General features: G+C 40.8%; 1 protein-coding gene across 2 annotated transcripts in view; it reads right to left on the bottom strand.

The window, feature by feature from the left end:
- The window catches only part of LOC122548208 (gamma-aminobutyric acid receptor subunit rho-2-like), a 58037-nt gene that overhangs the window by 31984 nt on the left and 3505 nt on the right, over window positions 1-22548 (bottom strand). For both annotated transcript variants that reach the window (XM_043686756.1, XM_043686763.1), the window contains exon 2: window positions 21207-21313. In XM_043686756.1, coding sequence (XP_043542691.1) covers window positions 21207-21313 — 107 coding nt within the window. The remainder of the gene's footprint in view (window positions 1-21206; window positions 21314-22548) is intronic.

Genomic DNA, 22548 nt, shown 5'->3' with positions numbered 1-22548 from the left:
GTAGATATAGGACTGAAGTTATGGGTAGGTTCTTCACTCAGCGAGTCGTTAGTTCATGGAATGCCCTGCCAGCAGCAGTGGTGGACTCTCCCTCTTTATGGGCATTTAAGCGGGCATTGGATAGGTATATGGAGGATAGTGGGTTAGTATAGGTTAGGTGGGCTTGGATCGGCGCAACATCGAGGGCCAAAGGGCCTGTACTGCGCTGTATTCTTCTATGTTCTATGTTCTATGTTCTATGTTCTATGTTCTATATAGCTGGTTGTTGGTTTGTCCTTTTCAGAACTTGATTGAGGTTTGTGAAGAAGTAACAAAGAGGATTGATGAGGGCAGAGCAGTAGATGTGATCTATATGGACTTGAGTAAGGCATTCGACAAGGTTCCCCATGGGATGCTGGTTAGCAAGGTTAGATCTCACGGAATACAGGGACAACTAGCCATTTGGATACAGAACTGGCTTGAAGGTAGAAGACAGAGTATGGTGGTGGAGGCTTGTTTTTCAGACAGGAGGCCTGTGATCTGTGGAGTGTCACAAAGATCGGTGCTGGTTCCACTACTTTTCATCATTCATATAAATGATTTGGATGTGAGCATAAGAGGTATAGTTAGTAAGTTTGCAGATGACACCAAAATTGGAGGTGTAGTGAACGGCGAAGAAGGTTACCTCAGGTTACAACAGGATCTTGATCAGATTGGCCAATGGGCTGAGAAGTGGCAGATGGAGTTTAATTTAGATAAATGCGAGGTGCTACATCTTGGGAAAGCAAATCTTAGCAGGACTTATACAGTTAATGGTAAGGTCCTAGGGAGTGTTGCTGAACAAAGAGACCTTGGAGTGCAGTTTCATGACTCCTTGAAAGTGAAGTTGTAAGCAGATAGGATAGTGAAGAAGGCGTTTGGTATGCTTTCCTTTATTGCTCAGAATATTGAGTACAGGAGTCGCAAGGTCATGTTGCAGCTGTAAAGGACATTGTGTTAGGCCACCTTTGGAATATTGCGTGCAATTCTGGTCTCCTTCCTATCAGAAAGATGTTGTGAAACCTGAAAGGGTTCAGGAAAGATTAACAAGGATGTTGCCAGGGTTGGAGGATTTGAGCTATAGAGAGTGGTTGAATAGGCTAGGTTTTTTTTCCCTGGAGCGTCGGAGGCTGAGGGGTGACCTTATAGAGGTTTATAAAATCACGAGGGGCATGGATAGGATAAATAGATGAAGTGTTTTCCCTCGGGTGGGGGAGTCCAGAACTAGAGGGCATAGGTTTAGGATGAGAGGGAAAAGATATAAAAGAGACCTTAGGGGCAACTTTTTCACACAGAGGGTGGTACGTGTATGGAATGAGCTGCCAGAGGAAGTAGTGGAGGCTGGTACAATTGCAACATTTTAAAGGCATCTGGATGGGTATATGAATAGGAAGGGTTTGGAGGGATGTGGGCCGGGTGCTGGCAGGTGGGACTAGATTGGGTTGGGATATCTGGTTGGCATGGACGTGTTGGACCGAAGGGTCTGTTTCCATGCTGTACACCTTTGTGACTCTATGACTCTATAACTGCTGGTTAACAGTTTGGAAATTTTATAGTCTGTTTTCCACCTAAGAAAACAATTCTGACTCCCAAGAAGTTGCATTTTCTAGTATTTCACAATGGAATATTTGACTTTATAATTACTATGGCTATAAAAAACACTAGTTACCACACATTACTGTGTACAGAGCTAGGCACTGCACTTTAGAAAGGATATACTTTGTGTTTGATGTGGTAATGTCCCACCTCCAGCCCAGAAGGCCTGGATTCAAGTTCTGGTTGCTCCATAGGTGTTTCATTAGATGTTTGAAGGGGTTGATTAAAAATGTCTATATTGGGTCTTGGGAAGAGACCAGGATAGATTTGTCAGAATATTACCAAGGGGTACTGGAGGAATTTCATAAACAAAGCATAAAATATAGAGTGCTAAGGGATGCTTTTGCTTGAGAATGTAAGGATTTGATAAAGGATAACATCTCCAGGGTAAGTCTAGAAACAGTGGATATACATATCATTTCAGAAGTGAAATTCTTCATATGAAGAGTGATTAAAATGCAGAATCCTTTTCCTCAAAATAAATCCAACACTTATTTGATTAACTGCCTGAAATTGAAGATTAACAGATTTGGCTAACCAATGTTAAGAGTTATGGAGCCAAAATAGGTGGATGGAGCTCAGAAAAAACTGACAGGCCTCCTCCTATCTCTATGTTTTTGTCTACTGTGAGGGAATCTGTGTCTTTCGACTTGATTTCTACTTTTTAAAGCAGGCCTTAACTGTTTCACCGAACTTGCACTGAAAAGGGAAGAGGAGGGGAAACAGAACAGATAATTTTACAAAGGAAACTGACCTTCATAGTATCTAAGGAAACAAAAGGTTTGAAATTAGAAGACTAGAATATCTGGATGAACAGATCCTTTTAAAAAGATATAAAAGAACATAAATAAGTGCAAGCAGGGATAGCAGTTGATGAATCCACTGTGCAATACAGGCAAGCTGCAGAAGACTGAAGAAAGCAGAGTCCAGAACCAGAAGCTGAGAAATGTTGTTGAACTGTTTCTGTTCCTGCAAGGTAGTATACATGAATCTCCAAGGTCCATGCAGAGCAGCAGGTCCTGTAAGTGACAGCTAATGTATTGTGATGAGTATGTATGGAACCTCCCAGTGGCTGCGCAGTTTGAGAGAGAACATTCGTTGTGATCACTAACATTCCCTAGATTCAGGGATGGTAGAATATTCAAAAGGAGGGAGACAGAAAGTAGGAAACTACAGGGCAGCTCAACATCTGTCAAAGGAAAAATGTTAGAGACTATTAATCAAGAAGCCCCCACGGTAGGCTACTGCAGAAAATACGGAGATATGGCATTGAGGGTGAGTTGGAGGTTTGGATTAGGAATTGGCTGGATGGAAGAAGACAGAGGGTAGTAGTTGATGGCAAAGTTTCTTCATGGAGTGCCGTCACTAGCGGTGTTCCGCAAGGATCTGTTTTGGGACCATTGCTGTTTGTCATTTTTATAAATGACCTGGAAGAGGGGTTAGAAGGTTGGGTGAGCAAGTTTGCGGATGACACGAAAGTCGGAGGAGTTGTTGACAGTGAGGAAGCATGTGGCAGGTTACAGCAGGATATAGAGAAGCTGCAGAGCTGGGCAGAAAGGTGGCAGATGGAATTCAATGTAGCTAAGTGCGAGGTGATTCACTTTGGGAAGAATAACAAAAAGATGGGGTACTGGGCTAATGGTCGGATACTTGGTAGTGTGGATGAGCAGAGGGATCTTGGTGTCCATGTACACAGACCTCTGAAAGTTGCCACCCAGGTAAACAGTGCGGTGAGGAAGGCATATGGCGTACTGGCTTTTATTGGTAGAGGAATTGAGTTCCGGAGTACTGAGGTCATGATGCAGTTGCATAAGACTCTGGTGCGGCCGCATCTGGAATATTGTGTGCAGTTTTGGTCGCCATACTATAGGAAAGATGTGGAGGCACTGGAACGGGTGCAGAGGAGGTTTACCAGGATGTTGCCTGGTATGGAAGGAAAATCGTATGAGGAAAGACTGAGGCACTTGGGGCTGTTTTCACTAGAGAAAAGAAGGTTTAGAGGTGACTTGATTGAGGTGTACAAGATGATTAGGGGGTTAGATAGGGACGACAGTATGAACCTTTTCCCGCGTATGGAGTCGGGTATTACAAGAGGGCATAGCTTTAAATTAAGGGGGGGAAGATATAGGACTGAAGTTAGGGGTAGGTTCTTCACTCAGCGAGTCGTAAGTTCATGGAATGCCCTGCCAGTAGCAGTGGTGGACTCTCCCTCTTTATGGGCATTTAAGCAGGCATTGGATAGGTATATGGAGGATAGTGGTGGGGTAGTGGTTAGGTGGGCTTGGATCGGCGCAACATCTAGGGCCAAAGGGCCTGTACTGCGCTGTATTCTTCTATGTTGTTGTAGTAGGACATTTAAATAAGTTGAAGGTATTCAGGTTGAGTCAGGTTTTATGAAAGGAACATTGTGTCCCTCAAATCTACTGGAGTTCTTTACCTTAGGGAAGTAACATGCTGAGGATAAAGGTACTTTTGGATGAATTGTACTTAGGTTTCTAGAAGGCATTTGATAAAGTGTCACCCAAGTTGGACGGAAGGGTCTGTTTCCGTGCTGTACATCTCTATGACTCTATGACTGTGAAAGGTTATTACAAAAAATAAAATTCATGGTGCGAGGGGTAGCATGTTGGTTTGGCTGAAACATTTGAAACGTTATTTTTTTCTGGTTAGCGAGATGTAAAAGTGCTGTGCCACAGGGGTTAATGTTGGAACCATAACTGTTTACAACTTACATCACTAGGATGAAAGAGCTGAAAGTTGCCATTTCTTTCTGATGCCACGAGGATAGGTAGGAAAGTAAATTTTGAAGAGAACATAAGGAGGCTATAAGAAGATACAGACAAGGTAAATTTCTGGAAAATGAAATGTAATGTGGGACAACGTGATATTATCAATTTGACAGGAGGAATGACAAAGAAGCAACTTATCTAAATGGTGGGAGGCTGCAGAGCTCTGAGATGCAGAAAGTGTCCTAGTGCATGAATCACAAAAGGCTAATATGCAGTAAGTAATTAGGAAAGCTAATAGCATGTTATTGTTTATTGAGAGGGGGGAATTGAATACAAAAGTAGGGAAGTTATGCTTCAATAACACTAGGTATTGATGATACCATATTTGGAGTACTGAGTACAATATTAGTCTGGTTATTTAAGGAAGGTGGTAAATGTGTTGGAAGCCATTTTCAAATTGTTTATCAGAGTAATACGTGGGATAGGCAGGTTGTCTTATGAGACAGTCTAGGCTTACATCCACTGGGGTTTAGAAGAGCAGGAGGTAACTTAGTTGAAACATATCAGATCATGAGAGGTCTTGACAATGTGGAAGTGGAGATGTTTTGTCTGAAAGAAGAATCTAGAACTTGGGGTCACTGTTTAAAAATGGGGAGTCACCCATTTAAAACAGAAATAAAACAAATTGTTTTTACAAAAAAGGTTCAAAAGTCTTTGGAACTCCTTTCCTCAAAATGCAGAGTTTTTGAATATTTTTCAGGCAGAAGTGGATATAAACTTATTAAACATAGGGTGAAAGGTTATCAGGAGTAGGTAGGAATGTCGATTTGAAGTTACAATCAGACCAGCCATGATCTTACAGAGTGGCACAGCAGGCAGGAGGGACTGAATGGCCTCTTGCTCCTTGTTCATACATATGCAGAATGAGTGGTCTGTCAATTTGTAAGATATTCTATGGATCCGGGGTTACATGTAGGCCTGAGAAGGTAAGGATATCAGATTTCTCAATAATCAATAATACATTCATAGTCACCTTTACTGAGTTTAGCTTTAAAATCCAGATTTATTAATTGAATTCAAGTTCCATTAGGCACTGTAGGATTTGAACCTATGTTCACACAATATTAGCCTGGGCAGCTGGATTACTAGTTCAGTGATATTATTACTACAGCAGCATTTCTCCTTTTTGATGAATACCTCAACATCACGAGGGACCAGAACTCACCATGACCTGGATAGCAAGAAATGCAATGGGAGGAGGAGAAACATGAAGAGAAGGAAGAACAGGAAGGGCACTGACAAGTAGTGCCCCACAGCTGCTTTTCTCAGGGTGAAGCTCACTCACATAATTTAACATGAACCAATTCCCCCTTTCCCACAAGTCTTATCATCATCAAATATTTCACTGACAGTGAAGCACTCTAGGTGACTTTGAGGCGATTTGTCCTCCTTCCTCATACTGCATGAGAATGCTTTTGCAAATTGGGATCATGGAATTACACTGTTAAGGCAACTGAAGTGTAATTAAAATCATTGGTCCATATAGGTAACATGAAAATGATTGATAAACTAATCCAAAGGAACACATACTTAGTAACATAATGGAATGAAAAATGTTTTTAACATAAAAATGTGGGAGAACATATTTCCTCTTCCAACAATCTTCTTCTTCATTTACTCATGATACATTAATGACAAAGTGGCTGACAGGTTTCCTTCAGAACTTTGACCAATGAGCTTTTAACCCAATAGTATTAAGGAATTGATGACATCCTCTTCAAGTGCACAAATCAGACCATGTGATATGACATAATTCCTGCAAAAAGCATTTTACAAATGCTTTGGGTTAATGCTGCATTTCATTAACTTTAAGCCACCTATATGATCTATGAAATTACATAATTCTAAAATTGAATAAGCCTTGGTATACATTTTACTTTAGATATGTATTTTCTTTTCAGAATTTAAACAATTTTCATTTTCCACAGTGGAATCACTGCCTGGGGAACACTTTATTGCAAACAACATATTATACGTGAGCAAATACCGTATTTCCCAAGATAGATAGGTAGACAGCTGTTGTGCAGACACACATGCGTAAATTGCTGCTTCTTTTAATCTCATGGTCCTCAGAAGCCTGAGCTAGTTAATCCTCACTTGTACATTCAACTGAGCTTCCAGATGGTTTGTCAAATACCACAGCCAATGGGTTTCCAATGCAAAATCCAAAAAAGCGATTTGCAGTTTTAATTCTAAATGCATGTGGCTGCACACTGTGAGAGATGTGAAGAGCTTTAAAGTTACATTAATCTCCAAAGAAACCAATCTAAACTTGATGTAATGAATTACTGTTTCTGTCCTGCAGAAGAATATTTGAGCGCTATTATCAAGAGTGCCAACATCATAGCACATGTTAACACAAACGAGATAGATTTAACAAAACAAAAGCCAAAAATATGACTACCAATGTTGTCTGTTATAATTTCCTGTAACAAAATACATTTCAAATTTCTCACTTCTTAATTTTGCAAACCCTTGAAAAGGAATCACAGGGCTTTTGATTTTACAGCTAACACAGTGATTTTATAAGCTTCTCTAAGGTAACCCATAAGCTTCCCATGATACAGGAAAGAAGCCCCAGCTTATTCAACCTCTCCTTATAGCTCAAACCCTCCAACCCTGGCAACATTCTTATAAATCCTTCCTATGACAAGGAGACTAGAATTGCACACAGTATTCCAATAGTGGCCTAACCAAAGTCTTATACAGCCACAATATAACCTCTCAATTCCTACATTTAATGCACTGATCAATAAAGGCAAGCATACCAAATGCCTTCTTCACTATCCTATCTGCGACTCCACTTTCAGGGAACTATGAACCTACGCTCCAAGGTCTTTTTGTTCGGCATAATTCCCCAAGACCTTATCATTAAGTGTGTAAGTCCTGCCCTGATTTGCCTTTCCAAAATGCAGCACCTCACATTTCTTTAAATTAAACTCCATTTGCCACTCCTCTGTCCATTGGCCCATGTGATCAAGATCTTATTGTAATCTGAGATAACCTTCTTCGCTGTCCCTATATCTCCAATTTTGCTGTCATCTGCAAACTTATTAACGATACCTCCTATGTTCACATCTAAATCATTTATATAAATGACACAAAGCAGCAGACCTTGCACTGATCCTTGTGGCACACCGATGGTCACAGGCCTCCACCACTCTCTGTCTTCTACCTTTGAGCCAGTTTTGTATCCAAGTGGCTAGTTCTCCATATATGTCATGTGATCTAACCTTGCTGTCTACCATGAGGAACCTTGTCAAACACCTTATTGAAGTCCACAATCATCACATCTATCACTTAGCCCTCATCGATTCTCTTTGTTACTTCTTAAAAAATCTCAATAAAGTTAGTGACATACAATTTCCCACTCACAAAGCCATGTTGACTATCCCTAGCTAGTCCTTGCCATTCCGAAAATATGCAAATCCTGCCCCTCAAGATTCTTTCCAACAACTTACCCACCAACAATGTCAGGCTTACAGCTCTATACTTCCCATGTTTTTCCTTACCACCTTTCTTAAACAGTGACACCACGTTAGCCAATCTCCAGTCTTCCAGCACCTCACGTGTGGCTTTCGATGATACAAATATCTCAGCAAGGGGCCCAGCGATCATTTCCCTAACTTCCCACAGAGTTCTAGGGTACACCTGATCAGGTCCTGGGGATTTATCCACCTTTACAGATTTTAGCATGTTCAGCACCTCCTCCTCAGCAATATGGACATTTTTCAAAACATTACTATTTATTTCCCCATATTCTATATCTTCCACATTTGTCTCCACAGTAAACACTGTTGCAAAATACCCGTTTAGTATCTTCCCATCTCCTGCAGTTACAAATCTAGGCGGCTTTGCTGATCTTTAAGGCGTGCTATTCTCTCCCTAATTACCCTCTTTGGATTCTCTCAACCCTATTTGCCAAAGTTATCTTATGTCCCTTTTTTGCCAATCTGATTTCCCTCTTAAGTATACTCCTAATGCCTTTATACTCTTCTAAGGATTCATTTGATCTATCTTGTCTATACTTGACATATGCTTCCTTCTGATTCTTAATCAAAACCTGAAATTCTCTAGTCATCCAGCATTCCCTACACCTACCAGCCTTGCCCTTCACCCACCAGCCTTGCCCTTCACCTAACAGGAACATACAGTCTCTAGACTCTCGTTATCTCATTTTTGAAAGCTTTCTATTTTCCTGCTGTCTCTTTACCTGTGAACATTTGCCCCTCCCAATCAGCTTTTGAAAGTTCTTTAGTACAAACCCAAAGAGGTGATCATCCCTTTCCTATTTGTCAGTTCCACTCAAATAATTTCCCTGGACCTATTCCCAGAAATATCCTCCCTAAGTACAGCCATAATGTTATCCCTAATCAAAAACACTGCTCCTCCTCCTCTCTTTCCCCCTTTTCTATCCTTCCCATAGCATCTATACCTTGAAATGTTAAGCTGCCAGTCCTGTTCATCTCTGAACTATTTCTCTGTAATTGTTGATATCCCAGTCCCATATTCCCAATCATGACCTGAGTTCATCTGCCTTACCTGTTAGGCCTTTAGCATTGAAATAAATTCACTTTAATTTATCAGTCCTACCTCATTGTCTGCTTTGTTCCTGCCTGCCCTGACTGTTTGACTTACTCCTTTTCCCAACTGTACCAGTCCTCACTATGTCCCTGTGTCCCACCTCCCCACCCTCCTTTACTACTTTAAATCCTCCCAAGCAGCTCTAGCAAGTCTCCCCACCAGTAGATTAGTCCCCTTCCAATTCAGATGCAATCTGTCTTTCTTATACAGGTCACTTCTATCCCAGAAGAGGTTCCAATGATCCAAAAATATGAACCCTTCTCCTCTACATCAGCATCTCAGCCACACATTTATCTGCTCTATCCTCCTTTTCCTACCCTCACTAGCTTGTGGCACCAAGAGTAGTCTAGTTATGACTACCCTAGAGGATCTCCTGTTTAAATTCCTGCCTAACTTCCTATATTCTCTCCTCAGAATCTCGTTCTTTTCTCTTCCTGTGTTGTTAGAACCAATGCGTACAACAGCCTCCCACAAGTCTCTCTCACCTTTGAGAATAGTCTGGACTATCTCTGAGATATCCTTGATCCTGGCACCAGGGAGGCAACATACCATTCTGATGTCTCACTGTCGGCAGCAGAATTGTCTATCTGTGCCTCTGACTACAGAGTCCCCAACCACAAACGATCGCTTGGAACCTGGTGTACCCTTCATTACATTAGAGCCAGTCTCAGTACCAGAAACCTGACTGTTCATGCTACATTCCTCTGAGAGTCCATCAACCCCCTACATTTTCCAAAACAGCATACTTGTTTGAGATGGGGAGAGCCACAGAAGATTCCTACGCTTCCTGCCTTCCTCTCCTACCTTTCCTGGACGTCACCCATAACTTCAGTTTATCTCCTTTCCTGCAACTGCCATCCATCACACCCTGAGCTCCTGTAAATTCCTCATTGCCTGTAACAGCTGCTCCAAACGATCCATGGGGACCAATAGGATTCGCAACTAAACAGACTTCCTGCAGACATAAACATCAGTAACATGGAAACTCTTCCTAATTTCCAACATCCAATAAGAAAAGCAGATCACTCTAATACAGGCCATCTTTGCACCTTAAGGGCTGATGAAGAGCTTTCGCCTGATTCATTGATTTTCCTGCTCCTCGGATGCTGCCTGACCTGCTGTGCTTTTCCAGCACAACTCTGATCTAAATTCTGATTTCCAGCATCTGCAGTCCTCACTTTTGCCCAGCTTTGCACCTTAACAATCTATAGACCCAGAAAATAGCATAATCTTACTGCTCTAAAATCCCTGCTCCAGGCTAGCTTAGTAGCTATGTTTTTATATTATTTAGGTTTAATCAAGAGACAGATCTCAATAAAAACATATAAACAAGAAAGAACTCCCTGTCCTCACTACTGTAGATTTACAAAAACAAGCAAGGTTAGGCTTTAAAATTAGCCACTTTACTGCTCCCCTGTTGTGATCTCCACCACCCTCTTCCTGCACCACTGCCCCCCACTCCCCCCCCCCCCCCCCCCAAGGTTTCTCCAGGTCAGCTATGAATTTCACTGTTCGTTTATTTTTCTTAGAACCAACTCCTATGTCCAGAGATACTTGAAACGCGACAGCAAAGGCAGCAGTTGTGCAGATTCACTGCTGGGTCAGCCAGCAGTGTAGGTTTCTTTCTCCATTTGAATCATTTCCCATGTGGTCACTGTCTTTGCGTCTCTTCCTCTTTTTTAAAGTGCCGTTGTTTTGATCATTTTTTCACCAAATTTCCAAAACAATGCAAAAGCTTAGAAAACAGTAATTTCTGCTCCTGGAATTCAAGGAAATCAGCTCTGACACCTAAAATACCTCAACAAAGGATCAGCTGTTACAGCCACAATCTTTCCTGTTCTCCATCTTGGATTCCCCATCCTGTATAAACCGATAATAGGCCATATTTTTCAGGATATGCCTGACACTCTATTTTGAAAGGTTTAAAAGTATAGACAAATTGTGATCAGAAAGTTTACAATGCACTGGGATGTCAGAAGCAATTTGCAATCAATCCCATGGGTACCTGCCTTGTGAAGTGGAGATATCAATGACACAACATTTCTGTTGTGACCAAATATAGGCCCTGAGATTGGAAAGAGTGAGGGCATTGCATCTCTAATGATTGGCACCTTTCAAGTTGCTTATCTTCAATTTACTACAGATTCTGGGCCTCAAAGTTCCCATTCTTCCCTCTTGGAATAGTATGAGAGAAGCTTCTCCCCATGATGTTTAATGGCATTACCATTGCTGAATCCATCACCATTAACAGCCTCACAATTGATCAGAAATTGAACTGGATCAGTCACATAAATACTGTGACGACAACAGCAGGTTGGAGGCTACAGGGAGAAACTCATCTCCTGTCTAAAACCTGTCCAAGTCAGTGGTGGGACAGAATATTGGTCTCTTGCCTGAATGGATATTACTCCAGCAGCACTTAAAAAAGGCATACCGTCATCCAAGTCAAAGCAGCCTGCTTGATTGGCATGTCAATCACCACCTTCAACATTCACTCCCTTCACCACTGACTCACAGTGGCAACATTGCATACCATATACAAAATCCACAGCAATAACCTACAAGACTTACTCCAACAGCACCTTCCAAAAACACATCCTTTACCATCAAGAGGGACAGTAGATATATGGGAACAATGCTAACTGGAAGTTCACTTCCAAGTCCCACAGCATCCCGACTTGGACCAATATTGTACTTCTTTCCCAGTTGCTGAGTCAAATTCTGGAACTTTCTTAGAACACGATGAGTGTACACACAACCCAAGGACTGTGTAGTTCAAGACGGCAACTCAGAGCTATATTTTACGGAGTCAAATATGCTACCCTAGTGAGCTGTGCCCACATCCTGTGAACAAGTAAAATAAATGCAAGCAGCAACCATTAAAACAATTATTTCCAGACAAATATGAGAGTGCCAATGAATATAATTGCTTGCGTCTTGGAAGATTCAGCTATTAAGATTTTGCTAAACAGCTCAGAATTGCCTGGCATCCCTCTTTCACACCATTGTGATTAGGAGGCTTCTAGAGAGATTACTAGCACAAAGTAAACTAATAGATTTGTTCATCTAATCCTTTTCACTAGTTGGTGGTCTAGAGACTACACCAAGAAGTATAACTCTACCCTTTTTATTGTTTAGCTGTAGCCTAGTCAACATTGCCCTTGAGGGGAGACTTAATGCAGAAATTACACCTGAGAGCCAAGAGGAATATTTAATGTTTAGGAGGGAGGTGAAAGAGCATTAGGAGAACCAAGGAGGAATTATGATAAAATATTAGCAGCTAACAATGTGGAATCCCAAAATCTTCTATAAGCATATAAATCCTAAAAGAATGGTTAAAAGGAGGAGTAAGGTCAATTGGAGACCAAAAAGGGGATTTATACGCAGAGGCACAGGGCATGTCAGAGGTGTTAAATGAATACTTTGCATCTGTCTTTATAAAAGAAGAGGATGTCCCCCAGACCATGGTGACAGAGGAGGAAGCTCTGTCATTAGAGGATTCAACATGAAGACAGAAGAAGTCTTGAATAGATTGTTCATACATAAAGCTGACAAGGTAATGGGACTTTCAAGGATTTTGAAGGACATTGGGATAGAAATTGCAGGGGCACAGATTGTATTCTTTCAGTCTTCCCTGGACCTGGGTATGGGGGGGCAGAATTACAAACATTATGGCCTTGTTAAAGAAAGGTTGCAAAGATAACCCCAGCAATTACAGACTAGTCAGTTTAAAGCCAGTGGCACAGAAGCTTCTAGAAGCAATTATTCGGGATAGAACTAGTAGACATATGGTAAAAAGTGGACTGATTAGGAAGAATCAGCATAGATTTCTAAAGGGGGAATTGTGTTTCACTAACTTGCTGAACTTTTTTGAAGAGGTTAACAGAAAGGCTTTATGAGGGTAACAATGTGATGTGCTTTAGAACAAGGGCAGCAGATACATCAGAACAATCAGCTGCAAGTTTCCCTCCAAGCCATTCAGCATCCTTATTTGGAAATATATTGCTGCTCCTTCAGTGTTGCTGGGCCAAGATCTTATAATACTCTTCCTAATGTCATTATGGGTCTATCTATAGCACATAGACTGCAATGGTTCATGAAAGCAGCTTACTACCACTTTCTCAAGGGTAACCAGAATAGATAATAAATACAGGCCCTGCCAGTGATACCTTCATAGGGTCATAGAGATGGATTTCCAGAAGGTATTTTAAATGATGCCACAACAACAGATATGTGAAGAAAGTTACAGATCATGGTATAAAAGGGTCAGTAGCAATGTGGATATAAAATTCACTGAGTGATGGGAAACAGTAATGGTCAAGGGATATTTTTTGAACTGGAAGAAGGCTTGTCGTGGAGTTTACCAAGGGTTGGTATTGGGACCTTTGTTTTTCTTGATATGCGTTAATGATTTGGATCTTGGTGAAAGGAGACAATTTCAAAATTTGCAAATGACACAATGCTTGGAAGAGTTGCAAACTGTGAGGATGGCAGTGTGGAACTCCAAAAGGGCATTGACAAATTGGTGGAGTGTGAAGATAGGTTCAGTGCAGGGAAGTGTAAGGTCATGTACTTTGATTGGAAGAACATTGAAAGACAATATAAAATAGGGGGTACAAATCTAAAGGGTGTGCAGGAGCAAAGGAACCTACGTGTATATGTGTCCAGCTCATTGAAGATGGCAAGATAGATGGAGAGGGCAGTTAGTAAAGCATACAGTGTTTTTGGCTTTATTAATAAGGGCATAGAGTATAAGGTCAAGTGGTTGATGTTGAACTTGTATAAGACACTTATATAACATCACTTTGTGTAGTTGTGTGCTCTACATTATAAGAAAGATGTAAATGAATTGGAGACAGTGCAGAAGCGATTTACAAGAATAGTTTCAGATAAGAGAAACATCAGTTATGAGGATAGATTGAAGAAGTTAGGACTGTTCTCTTTGGAGAGAAGGCAACTGAGGGGAGATACGATAGATGTCCACCTCAAAGGTGAACAGAGTAAATTGGAAGGAGCTGTTCCAGCTCATAAAAGGAACAAGAATGAGACTGTGTAAATTTGAAAAGATGTACAAAAGAAACAAGAGGGTTCTGAGAATAGTTAGGATATGGAACTAGATTTTAGATTAGATTAGATTAGATTAATTACAGTGTGGAAACAGGCCCTTCGGCCCAACAAGTCCACACCGACCCGCTGAAGCGTAACCCATCCAAACCCATTCCCCTATATTTACCCCTTCATCTAACACTACGGGCAATTTAGCATGGCCAATTTGCCTAACCTGCACATTTTTTGGATTGTGGGAGGAAACCGGAGCACCCGGAGGAAACCCACGCAGACACGGGGAGAACGTGCAAACTCCACACAGTCAGTCGCCTGAGGCGGGAATTGAACCCGGGTCTCTGGCGCTGTGAGGCAACAGTGCTAACCACTGTGCCACCGTGCCGCCCACAAATGCAATGCCTGGAAATGTGTAGGAGGCAGGTTAACTGAGGCATTCAAATGCCCGGTTCTTGTGTATTGCAACTGCAGAACGTGGGAGCTCCTGGACCAGTGTGATCCAGGGAAATCATGTTTACAGAGAGTGGTTGCAGTTTGTGTGGCCTCAGTTCAGAGGTTATGAGCTAGAGAATGGACTACAAACATTGCGGCACATCAGGAAGGAGAAAAATAACTTGCACAATTTATTCCTCAAAGTGGTTACACAAGTGAGGATGAGGTCTTCTGATTTGATCACTGGCCAGGGAATGGAGGGTATGGTTGTGAGTGAGGCAGTTAAGAGGGCCCAGAGGGCAGGAGTGCAGGACCTTCAGTCTTTATAGGAAGAGAAATAGGCCATTCAGCTCCTGCCATTCAATGAGGTCATAGCTAATTTGTGGCCGAGCTCTGCATCCCTGCCATTGGCCCATATCTGTTAATATTCTTACGTAACAAAATTTTACAGATCACAGATTTAAAATTAACAACTGATCTAGCATCAACTGCCATTTATCGAAGAGAGTTCTAAACCTACATCACCCTTTTTGTGTCAAAGTGCTTCCTAACATCTCTCCCGAGTGGTCTGGCCCTAATTCTCACACTATGCTTCCAAGTTCTAGAATCTCCAACCAATGGAAATAGTTTAACTTTATCTTTTATGTCTTTTTCTGTTAATATCTTGAAGATTTCCTCAGATCACTCCTCAATCTTCTAAATTCTTGAGAAAACAGGTCGAATTAATATAACGTCTCCTCATAACCTAACTCCTGAAATCGAGATAACATGTAAATCACAGCCTATATATCCTTGATAAGGTGTGATGACTAGACCTGTTCACAGTACTCCATATGGTTTCTAACCAGGGCTTTGTATGACTGCAGCATAACTTCTACATACTTTTGCTCCTGTCCATTAGCCTTCTTGATTATTTTCTGCACCTGCTTGTGGCATTTTAAAGATCTGCACACCAGAATCCCCAAATCTCTTTGGACATCCACTATATATTACATCTTATCATACAGAACGTCCCCTGATCTAACCTTCTTTGGTATAAAATGGATAACCTCATACTTGCTGAGACTGAAATCCATCAGCTAGAATTTTGCCCAATCGCCCTGATCATCAATATCCTTTGCAAATGTCCAATGGACTAGAAATTCCTTTAACTTATTTGGATGAGAGTGTGGGCTGCAGGGTGGATGAACTAACTGACCATGGCACTATGGTGTAGGAAGCCATACAAGTACGGAGAATGTCGTGGTAACAGGACATAGTTTAGTGAGGAGGATTGACACTGTCTCTGAGGTGAACAGTGAGAATGCACAACTCTATGTTGCCAGTCTAGTGCCAGGGTTCGGGCAATTTGCTGTGGAATGGAGATGAATGGGAGAATGAGGATCCAGTCAATGTGTTCCTAGTAAGTACCAACAGCATAGGCAGGGCAAAGAAATAGATTCTGCATAGTTAGTACAAGAGCTAGGCACCAAATTAAGCAGCAAAATCCCAAAGGTAATATCTCTGGATATTGCCTGAATGATGTGCAAATATAATTGGAGGGATGAATGCATGGCTCACACACTGGAATGGGAGAAATGGGTTGCAGTTCTTGGGGCAATGGCACCAGTACTGGGGAAAGTGGATGCTGTACTGGGGGATAATTTACACCTGAACAGCACTGGGACTAGCATGCCAGATAAGTAGCGAAGTAGAGGGGAGCTTAAACTAAATAGATTAAGTACAAAATAGTAAGCAATCAAATTTGATAATGTATGGTAAATCAAAGAATAAAGGCATGGGAAGTGAGAAATATATTTACATAGGAAATGGTAAATAGACTGTGACAGGAAGGGAGAGAGAGTACAAATATCATTATAAATCAATGGATAAAGCTGAAGGTTACAAAAATAAAGAAGTGCTAAAAATGCTGTATCTGAATGCAAGTAGCAATCAAATCAAAACAGATTACCTGATAGTACAAATAGAAATTAATAACTATGATCAGGTAGCAATTACAGAGACATGGTTGTAGGAATGACATAAATTGGTACCTGAATATCGAAGAATAAGTGACACTTAGGAAGGACAGGAAGCTAAGGAAAAGTAGAAGGATGGCTCTGTTAATTAAAATGGTATTAGCAAAATGCAGAGGAATGACCTTAGTTTAGTAAAGTAGGACGTAGAAGCAGTTTGTGGGAAAGGACAGGCCCACTAACAGTAACAACATGGTAGAATAGAGCATAAGAGATAATAGGAACTTGTCAAAAAGGATGCAGCAATAATCATGGAGAGCTTTAATTTATAAATAAACTGTTTATAAATAAATTAGTTTATAAATAATCAGATGGGCAAAGGTAAGCTAGACGAAGTGTCCATAAAATGCTTTTGGAATCACCTCTGAAAACAACATGTTCTGAAGCCAACCAAAGACCAGGCTATAATAGAGCTGGTATTGTGCAATGAATTAATGACCTCATAATGAAGGCACCCCGAGGTAGTAGCAATCACAATATGATTGAATTTTACAAATAAAAATATATTTAAACTTAAGTAAGGGCAATTATTAAGGCATGAAAGCAGATTAAACTGGCAAATTAAGTTAAATGGGTGAATAATACATAGACATAGACATAGCCATTTTCTAGGATATTTCAAAATACACAAAATAGACACATTCCAACGACAATTCTGCCCTTATCAGAAGCAGAGTTGGAAGATTTGTCCTGGTGCTAGAATGCCCTGGGGGAGCTACAAAAAACAAGCCTCTGTCCTCGGACTCACAGGTGGAGGAATGTAGCGATTGTAATAAGGCCAGCCAGGTAGTCCTCATAGAATATGAGTTCCCTGATTGGGGCTGTTAATCTGGTCCGATCAGGGAGCCGTGGCTGACAGATATAAATAAGAATGACAGACATCCTGTTCACTCTGAGAGCTTGGCTCTGCGGAAGCCGGATCAGTGTCAAGGACTTCCCGCGTGTAAATAAAGTGTGATTCGATGACAGGATACCGGCCTCTGTGGAGTTATTTCAATTAGGAATGGGCAATAAATTCTGCCCTGCCAGTGATGCCCACATCCTATGTACAAATTTATGAAATAAATATCAAAGGACAGAAACAAATAAAAATATCCATTAACTACTGCTAGTTGCTGTTTGTCACTTAACCAATGTTGTATCCATTTTGTTACTTTCTCTTTTCTTCCTATGAACTATGACATTGTTCACAGGTTGGCTGTGTAACACTATATAAAATATCCATGTATGTCATATCAACAACGTTGTCCTTATCAACCCTTTCTGTTTGCTCATCAAAAAAACATCCAGCAAATTAGTTAAACATGATTTTCCCTTAAGAAATCCATGTTGACTTTCTATAATTTACATTCATTTGTTGATGTGATGATTAATATTGTCTGAATTATTGTTTCTTGAAATTTTCCCACTACTGGCCTGTAGTTGCTGGGCTTGCCTGACACTTATTTTTGTTGCAATTCTCCAGTCCCCTGGCAGCATCACTGAGTCTAAAGAAGGCTGAAAGATTATGGCCAGGGGCTCTGCAATTTCCATTCATTTCCCTCATCACCTTTAGATACATTTTATCCAGTTCCGATACCTTAAAGCATTTATTTAATACCTCAGCTGGGCCCACAGTTCCTCTCTACTCTTTACAGGACGACTATCCAAGTCTATATTCAGACAATTAACATATTTTCTCCATTACATTTACTTTATAATTTATTACATTTCTCTGTAATTCTCTTGCACATTCTTTGCACTACTTAATGGCTTAAAAACTACACCAAACAAAAAAATTGAACTTTCTTGTTCCTTATCTCTGACTAAACAGGTTCTGTCCTTGACCCCTCTGGAACATCCTATTTCTCCAGCATTTCAATTTTTCTGTATTCATTTCTCCATTTCCTGGGCATATTATATCCAGAAATATTTCACACTTGGTGCTGTTTTTCTTTAAGCCAAATCTCTGTTACCACAACAGCCTATTTCCAAGTAGCAATCTGTAATCTTATTTACTACAGACGGTGCATTAATTATCATGCACTTCACCCTGATTTGGACTTTTTCCCTTACTCATAGCGTCATACAGTTATACAGCAAGCAAACAGACCCTTTGATCCAACTTGTCCATGCCAACCAGATATCCTAAATTAATCTACTTCCATTTTAGCATTTGGCTCAGATCCCTCTAACCCTTTGCTATTCATATACCCATCCAGATGCCTTTTAAATGTTGTAATTGTACCAGCCTCCACCACTTCATCTGGCAGCTTTGGACAACACAGTGGCTCGATGGTTAGTACTGCTGCCTCACAGTGTCAGAGACCCTGGCACTTCCAGCCTTGGGCAACTGGCTGTTTGGAGTTTGTACATTCTCCTCGTGTGTGCGTGGGTTTCCTTCAGGTGCTCTAGTTTCCTCCCACAATCCAAAGGTGTGCAAGCAAGGTGGATTGGTCATGCTAAATTGTGCAGGGATGTATAGGTTAGGTGGATTAGCCATGGGAATGCATGGTTACATGGATAGTGTATGGGGATGAGCGTGGATGGGATGCTATTTGGAGAGCTGGTGTGGACTTGCTGGGCTAAATAGCCTGTTCCATACTATAGGGCTTCTATGAAAGCTCATTCCATCCATGCACCAATCTGTGAGACAAAGTTGCCCTCGGGTCCTTGTTGAGTCTTTATCCTCTCACCTTAAAGCCAAGCCCTCTAGTTTTGGACATCTCTACTCTCGGAAAAGACTCGGCTATTCACCCTATCCATGACCCTCGTGGTTTTATAAACCTTTATAAGGTCACCCCTCGGCCTCTGACGGTATAGGGAAAGAAGGCTCACACCTATTCAGTCTGTCACTACAGTTCAAACCCTCCAATCCTAGCAACATCCTTGTAAATCCTTTCTGAACCCTTTCAAGTTTAACAATACCTTTCCTAAAGCAGGCAAACCAGAAATTCTAAAAGTGGCCCTCCCAACTATACTCAATGCACTGACCGATGAAGAAAAGTGTGCCAAACATCACCTTCACCACCTGCCTACCTGCAACTCCACTTTCAAGGAACTATGAACCTGCACGCCTAGGTCTCTTTGTTTGGCAACACTCCTCAGGGTCCTACAATTAACTGTATAAGTCCCAAACTGATTTGCCTTTCCAAAATGCAACATTTATCTCATTTAAACTCCATATTCCACTCCTCAGCCCATAGGCCCATCTGAACAAGATCCCATTGTACTCTCTGACCCCAATTGTTGCAATGTTCCCTTTTCTATTGCCATGTATCCCTCTCAGTATTCTGTGAATTTTTGTATCCTTCTCTGATATTATCTCCTGATTCTCAAACCTTTGCCAAGTTAGTTTAAAACTTTCCAATCACAATAGCAGACCACACTGTAAATCCTAGGTCTACATAGGTGCAAACCATTTTACCTATACAGTTCCAAGCTTCCCCGCAGCCAGTCCCAATGTCTCATGCTAAAGTCCTCCTTCCTGTGCCATATTTCCAACCATGTGTTTGTTGTCTGCTTTATCCTCCCATGGCACTGATAATTATTCAGAAATTACCTCTTTTGAGGTCCTGCTTTCTCATTTCCTACCCAGTTTTCTAAATTCTGACTACAAGACTACATTCCCCAGGGTTCTCTGCAGTTGCTCAGTGATATCCTTGACTTTGGCACTAGGGAGGTAACCAAGCAAACTTTGCGCAATAAGGATCTTTATTTAAAGAATCATGTTATATTTGTGAGACCAATATCGACTCAATAGTGGGCAATATTACAAAACATAAACTGGGACTTGGACCAGGTCTATCAGGTTAGTATTTCAGCAGATCATGTAAAAGGTGGGTAACTATAATTCAAATCCAAAATGGTTAGCAAAATAAATGTGACAAATCACCACCATCTATCCTCACCACCCAAACTCTACCCCAAGCAACATAAAGTATGCCTCTCACTGGCTAGCAGTGTAGCTTTCACTCCCCCATCTCTCAACACGTAGTCTAGACACATTTTAGTAGACCGCCACAGATTCCCAGTACTAACTGGGACCCCGTATCGACCTCTCTTGAATAGGGTGGGAGAATGGGTGAGAAAATGGATGGGAGAATGGGTTAGAAAATGGATGGGAGAATGGGTGAGAGTTGCAGCAGCATTAACACTTGGCAACACAGTGTGGTCAATGGGACAGGTTGAGAACAAAATACTTTATGATCACCTGAATTGGACAATATTTTAAAACCTGCTCCCTGCCTTAGCAACACTGGATGTCAGGGATACATTGCCACCTCCAAAGTCCAACGTTGCTAATGTGTTAATGACAAAAAAAAAGATTGAAGGCTGTGTTTCTGATATTGAAACGTCATTTCAATATACTCGACAAAATATTGGCTGGACTGCTCAACAGCTGCCTTCACTCCCAGCAGAGGTCTTCCATCAGTATGGATTTTATTAAATAATGGTAATATATTCTAAATAGTTTCCTCCTTTATAATCTGTTTAAGATTATAACCTGATTCTGCAGTACTTCCATTCTTTATCAACCATTCAAAATGTACCCTTACAGTTTTTAGTGCACTTCTCCCTAGATATTAGAAATGCTATCAGTCACATGAGTTGCTTATTAGAATTAAAATACTTGTTTTGAATCAAGGGACTAGAAAACTGAGCAACACTGTCAGAAAAACATGCATGAGAAGTTTAATTCTCGATGAAATGTATAAAAACAAGTTCCTACCACCAAATGCAGGTCTCATTGTGAAATCATGATCACCCACTCTGAGAAGATGTTCAGAGTTTGTTGTTCGAGTTTTGGTTGTATCTGGAATTCTCCTTAATATAGGGCTGCAGTGAGGGAGTAGGGCAGAAAAATATCTGATCATTTCCACTGGCCTTAGAAATATATCATGAATAATATCACAATGTGATTCATAGCAGATCAGTATATTTACAGTCAGCACAAGTTATTTTCTCTCTATCTTATACCATATATCATTCATGGGTGATAAAACAGACAACTCACCTTCACCCTTGTGACTCCAAAAGAGAGCTATAAGAAGCCACTTGATGATGGCTCTTCTACTGACTTTCCCTATTCATATAAAGAAACACTAGATACAGGGCTGTGATGTATGATTTAGTAACAAGTGAGTTACTGGCCATGAACCATTGATCTGTTGAATCATTGTAATGCCTTAATGCTTCAGTATCACCACCTGTTCCCTTTATTTTTAAACAATGAATATGACAATTACTGGCAAAGCTTTTTGAAGGTTTATTATTAATGTCAATAGGATTAATATTTATAACCTCTTAACCAAATGTCTATGCTTTTATTATGCGTGAAGAAAAGAAGAGTGAGACCAGCAGAATAGCTCATGCAGAGAGTCAGTGTGGATATCTTGGACTGAATGGCAGCCTTCTATTCTATCGCCATTCTGTGATTTCCGTAAGAATAAGAAATGACAATTTTAAAAAATATTCACTGGGTGTGCACATCGCTGACTTGGCCAACATTTACTGCCCATGCCCATTTGCCGAAAGGGTAGTTAAGATTAAACCACATTGCCTTGGGTTTGGAGTCAGATGTGGGCCAGACCTGATAAGAATGGCAGATTTCCTGCTTTAAAGGACATTTGTGAACCAGGTGGGTTTTTAATGAAAATCAATAATGATTACACAATCACCATAGGTCAGCTCTCTATTCGGGACCTTTTTTAGGGAATTCAAATTTCACCTTCTGCCACAGTGAAGTTCTAACCAATGTCATCAGAACTTTGGTCCGGAGTTCTGGGTTACCAGTCCGATGACATTATCATTATGCTACCACCTCCCCAAATTAGATTAAAACATTATTCTGTCAATCATTATTCAGCATGATAGCTGCTGAAAAATAATCCTTAACAGTTCAACTTTTAATAAAAGAACTTTTGTCAATTGGAACATCTCAACCATAATGTAGGTATATTGCTTTGAGATACTATGCACCATTTCATATTCTAAGGGAGAATTTCTTTGAATGTGGTTATTCCTCCTCATGTTTTCAAATTCCACCAGTACAATAGTACACAAATCTTAAG

This window comes from Chiloscyllium plagiosum, chromosome 3, assembly GCF_004010195.1.
Source record: "Chiloscyllium plagiosum isolate BGI_BamShark_2017 chromosome 3, ASM401019v2, whole genome shotgun sequence".
Classification (NCBI taxonomy): Eukaryota; Metazoa; Chordata; class Chondrichthyes; order Orectolobiformes; family Hemiscylliidae; genus Chiloscyllium; species Chiloscyllium plagiosum.
Note: the sequence above shows the minus strand (reverse complement) of the source record. Positions and strands in the feature narration are given on the sequence as shown.